This window comes from Silurus meridionalis, chromosome 28 (genome assembly GCF_014805685.1).
Source record: "Silurus meridionalis isolate SWU-2019-XX chromosome 28, ASM1480568v1, whole genome shotgun sequence".
Lineage (NCBI taxonomy): Eukaryota > Metazoa > Chordata > Actinopteri > Siluriformes > Siluridae > Silurus > Silurus meridionalis.
The window spans coordinates 12,873,712-12,878,711 of record NC_060911.1 but is presented as its reverse complement, the minus strand read 5'-3'; the positions used below and the strand labels follow the sequence as shown (position 1 = coordinate 12,878,711).

General features: G+C 40.7%; 1 protein-coding gene across 5 annotated transcripts in view; it reads left to right on the top strand.

Moving 5' to 3' along the window:
• slit2 (slit homolog 2 (Drosophila)) overlaps positions 1–5,000 on the top strand; it is a 76,670-nt gene that overhangs the window by 19,907 nt on the left and 51,763 nt on the right. For all 5 annotated transcript variants that reach the window (XM_046842713.1, XM_046842712.1, XM_046842714.1 and 2 more), the window contains exon 4: positions 1,203–1,274. In XM_046842713.1, the coding sequence (XP_046698669.1) occupies positions 1,203–1,274 (72 nt within the window). The remainder of the gene's footprint in view (positions 1–1,202; positions 1,275–5,000) is intronic.

Below are 5,000 nucleotides of genomic sequence, written 5' to 3'. Positions count from 1 at the left end.
CAGTGCCTTTGTCCCCTCACTTCAATTGCCTGTCCCCTGTTCCCTTTTCCTCCCTCGCTTCTCCCTCGCTTTTTCTTTCTTTCCCTCCGCATTTCCCACTGGTTTCCTTTGCTCTTCTCGTGCCCTGTGGTCTGTCGTATAATTCTCTTCTTCGCAAACATTTATCTTTTTGCTTGACACCTGGGTCCTTGTTTCTTTGACCCCCTGTGACCCTTTGCCCTGTTTCCAACCCCAGCACCTGTCCCCTGTCCCCTGGTCTCAGCTCTGTCAACTCCCCCCCTTTTCTCAATCCAATTCCCTTCTGCTGTCACCCGCTTTTCCTTTTCCTGTTGCCTGTTTGTTTCTCGTTTGCTGTGTACCCTTAAAACTGCCTATTTCTGCTTCCACCTGTCCCCTTCTCATACCCTGTCCCCTTCCCACATCATCTGTCCCCTTCTCCTATACCCTGTCCCCTTCCCATGTCAGCTCTCCTCTTTCAATTGACCATTTACCCTTCTCCTTGACCGTGTCCCCACTAGATATCATCTTTTCTCATCTCCTTGACCCAGTCCCTTTCCCATATCACTGTCTTCTTTTCATTGATCATGTCCCCTTTCTTCGTACCCCTGTCCCCTTCGCACGTCAGCTTTCTTCTCCTCATTGACTATTTTCTGTTTGACCATGTTCCCTTTAGATGTCTAGTTCTCATTGTCCATGTCCACTTCCTATGTAATCTGTCCATTCTTTCTTGACAAAGTCCCCTTCCAATGTCTACTGTCTTTTCTTATTGACTCTGTCTCCTTCCCATGTCATTTGTCCCCTTTCTCTTTGACCCTGTCCTATTCCCATGTCTCAGATAGCTCTTCTTATTGTCCCTGTTCGTTTTCTTTTGTCACCTGTCATTTTCTTTTTGACCATGTCCCCTTCCCATGTCCTCTGTCTCATTTTCCTTAACCCTATCCTCTTCCCATGTCACAGATCCATCTTTTTCTTGTCCCTGTCTCCTTTCAATCGGCTGATCGAGATATCAATAATTGGTTGAATTAACTGATGTTTACGTAATTATACCGCTCATTTGCATATTTTAATAAGGTTATTTTTTACCATTCCCCTTATCACAATGTTTCTGTACATAATTAAATGTGTGTTTGTGTGTGTGTGTGTGTGTGTGTGTGTGTGTGTGTGTGTGTGTGTGTGTGTGTGCGTGCGTGCGCGTTTTTCAGGCGCCTGAACAGAAACAGTCTACAGGTTTTTCCAGAGCTGCTCTTCATCACGACAACCAAACTCAACAGACTGTGAGTGGTGCACACACACACACAAACACACACACACTCACAAATATCCATCTTTTGCTCCGTTTCTTGTTTGTTCTATACACGTTGTGCTGTTTCTAATTGTTGTACGTTGGTCTATACTGGTTTGTGTGTATGTGTGTGTGTAAGTGTGTGTGTGAGAGAGGGAGAGAGAGAGAGTGCGAAAGAGTGCACAGATGAATTAGATTTAGGTACAAAATCACAAAGCAGTTGTACACTTTACAGAGCGAGACGTTCAGTGACTGTGTGTGTGTGTGTGTGTGTGTGTGTGTGTGTGTGTGTGTGTGTGTGTGTGTTATTGAGTTTGGATTTTTAGACCTCAGCAAGTTAAGTGGTTGAGATAATTAAGTTAAAGAGAAAGACACACTTAAACATCTGCTACAGAAACAACCATACACACATACATGTAGACAGAGAGACAGACAGGGGGACAGACAGAGAGAGACACAGAGAGACAGACAAAGGGGACAGACAGAAAGAGACACAGGGAGACAGACAGGGGGACAGACAGAGAGAGACACAGAGAGACAGACATAGGGGACAGCCAGAGAAAGACACAGGGAGACATGCAGAGAAACAGACAGGGAGACAGACAGAGAGACAGACAGAGACAGTAAAGGAAAAACAGACACTGACAAATAGAGACAGACAGGAAGAAAGACAGAAGGATACAAAGAGACAGACAGACAGAAGGACACAGAGAGATAGACAGGAAGACAATCAGAGAGATAGACAGGAGACAGAAACACTGACAGGGCTAAAAGACAAACAGATAGACAGGGAGACAGAGAGGGAGAAATAAAAGAGGCAGACAGTAAGACAGATGGGGAGACACTCTGGAAGACAGACAAGGAGTCTTAAAAGTTTACAGTAAAAACAACTCAGAGAGGTTGTGGGAGGCTGATGGAGGAAATATGTGTGTGTGTGTGTGTGTGTGTGTGTGTGTGTGTGTGTGTGTGTGTGTGTGTGGCCTGGTCCAAAAATATCTTTGGGATTTTCTGTCTCAAATATCGTGTGTGTATCTGTGTGTGTGTGTGTGTGTGTGTGTGTGTGTGTGTGTGTGTGTGTGTGTGTGTGTGTGTCAGCTCTTTACCTCAATTCCAACAGGCAGGCACCAGGTGTGTGTGTGTGTGTGTGTGTGTGTGTGTGTGTGTGTGTGTGTGTGTGTGTAGGTCTCATCTATTGTAGCCTTTCATCTCTCCAATGGGCTGTCTCCTTTTCACTAATGGGATCTCACTTTCTTTTTATTTCTCTTATTCTCTCTCTTTTATCCCACTTCTCTTCCTTACATTCATTCTTGCTCCCTCTGTCTCATCATTACTGATGCTAATTTCTGTGTGTGTGTTTTGGGAAAGGGGGTGAACGTTCTAGAAATTCCAGTCTGCGTTTTTTTGTTTATCATGAAGCATGCCCCAGTGACCTGGGGCTCTGGTGTACGTGTGTGTGTGTGTGTGTGTGTGTGTGTGTGTGTGTGTGTCTCTGGATATGAGTTATGGTTACATATACATGAGTCGCTGCCACAGTAGCAGCTCAACTATTTCTGCCTTTTGTGTGCAAAGTCAGATGGTAAACGTCTGAATAACGCTTGGAAGACTAAACACACACACACACACACACACACACACACACACACACACTCAGACAGAGAAAGGAAAAGAGTTGTGTGTTTAGACAGAGAGAAAGTGAGAGGCGACAGAAAATAGTGAGGCAGAGAATGTGTGAATACGTTTTTGGTCAATTGTGTTGGTGTTTTGTGAATGGGAGAGAGAGAGAGAGAGAGAGAGAGAGAGAGAGAGAGAGAGAGAGAGAGACTGATTCAAAGTGACTTCTACATTTAACACAAATGACTTTGTGTTATGAGCCACTTGCTAGTGTTACACAACATACAACCACACAACATTCAACTACAGAACATACAACTACACAACTTTACTACATATAACTGCACAACATTCAACTACACAATTTTTAATACACAACTATACAACACTACATATTAGTGCACAGCATTTAACTACACAACAAACAACACTACATATTAGTGCACAAATTTCATTTACACAACATACCATTACATAACATTCATCTACACTACATATAACTGCACATTATTTAACTACACAACATAAAACTACAATACATATAACTGCACAACATTTAACTACACTACATATAATTGCATGACATACAACTACACTATATTTAACTACACAACCTTCAACACTGCATATCAGTGCACAACATTCAACAACACAACATACAACTACACTACATTTAACTATGCAACATACAACTACACAACATTCAACTACACTGCATACAACTACAATACAATTAACTGCACAACATTCAAATACACAGCATACAACTACATCACATATAATTGCACAACATACAACTATACAACATACAACTATTCTACATATAACTGCACAACATACAATTTAATTATATTCAACTACACTACATTCAACTACACTACATTTACTACACAGCATTCAACTACACAACATACAACTATTCTGCATATTACTGCACAACATACAACTACATTACATTCAACATACAACTGCAATACATATTACTGCACAATATAAAACTACACAACATTTAACTATACAACATACAACTACACTACATACAGCTACAAATCCTCTCCAAACTACATTCAACTACACAAAATACAACACACTCTTTCTGAACTGCATTTAACTAACCAAAACGAAACTACACAACATCGACTACACATCATGCTGCACATCATCTTTCTAAACTACATGCTACTAAGTTCGAAAGTTGTATCGCAACATTCAACTACACAGCATCCCTCTAAACTCCGTCCAACTATACATCAACTACAACAAAGTGCACAACATACAACACATCATCCTTTTAAACTAAATTAAATTAAACAGCATCATGCGATACAACTTTCTAACCCAGTGGTCCCCAAACCCCGGGGTGCGGACCGGCACCAGTCCATGAGTCAATTGGTACCGGGCCACACAGAAAGAATACATAACTTACATTATTTCTGTTTTATTTATTATCTGATTCTGAACAATGTTTTATTTTGGAAAATGACTGGATTCTCTCCTCCACATCTGTCTATGACTCACTCTTGATGCATGTCATGATGCCTCGGTCACGTCTTACCTCCATCCACTACCTTCTTAAAGGGTAACACATAATACATTACCGCTAAATTCAAACCCCCAAGAGAGCAAAATGAACAAAAAGCATCACAGTGGATTCACATTTATTATTATATTTGGAAAATGTTTTATGTTTTATGGTCGTATCATTTTATTTTGTTGTATTTATTCGTCACAAAAAGGTCGGGGACCACTGCTTTAACCTACATCCAACTACACATCATGCTATACATCATCCTCTAAACTACATCCAACTACACAACGTACAACTGTGCATCATCCTTCTAAAGTACATCCAATTACACAAAATCATGCTACACAACTTACCTCTAAAGTACATCCAACTACACAATATTCAACTAAACATTATCATGCTACAAATTACTTTTCTAAACAATATAGAATTACACAACATTCAGATACACAGCATCCTTCTAAACTATGTCTAACTACAAAAAAATCCAACTACACAACATACAACAGTAAAACACAGAACTTCCAGCTACACAATATTCCTAACATCCTGTAAACAACATTTTGCTACACTGCATGT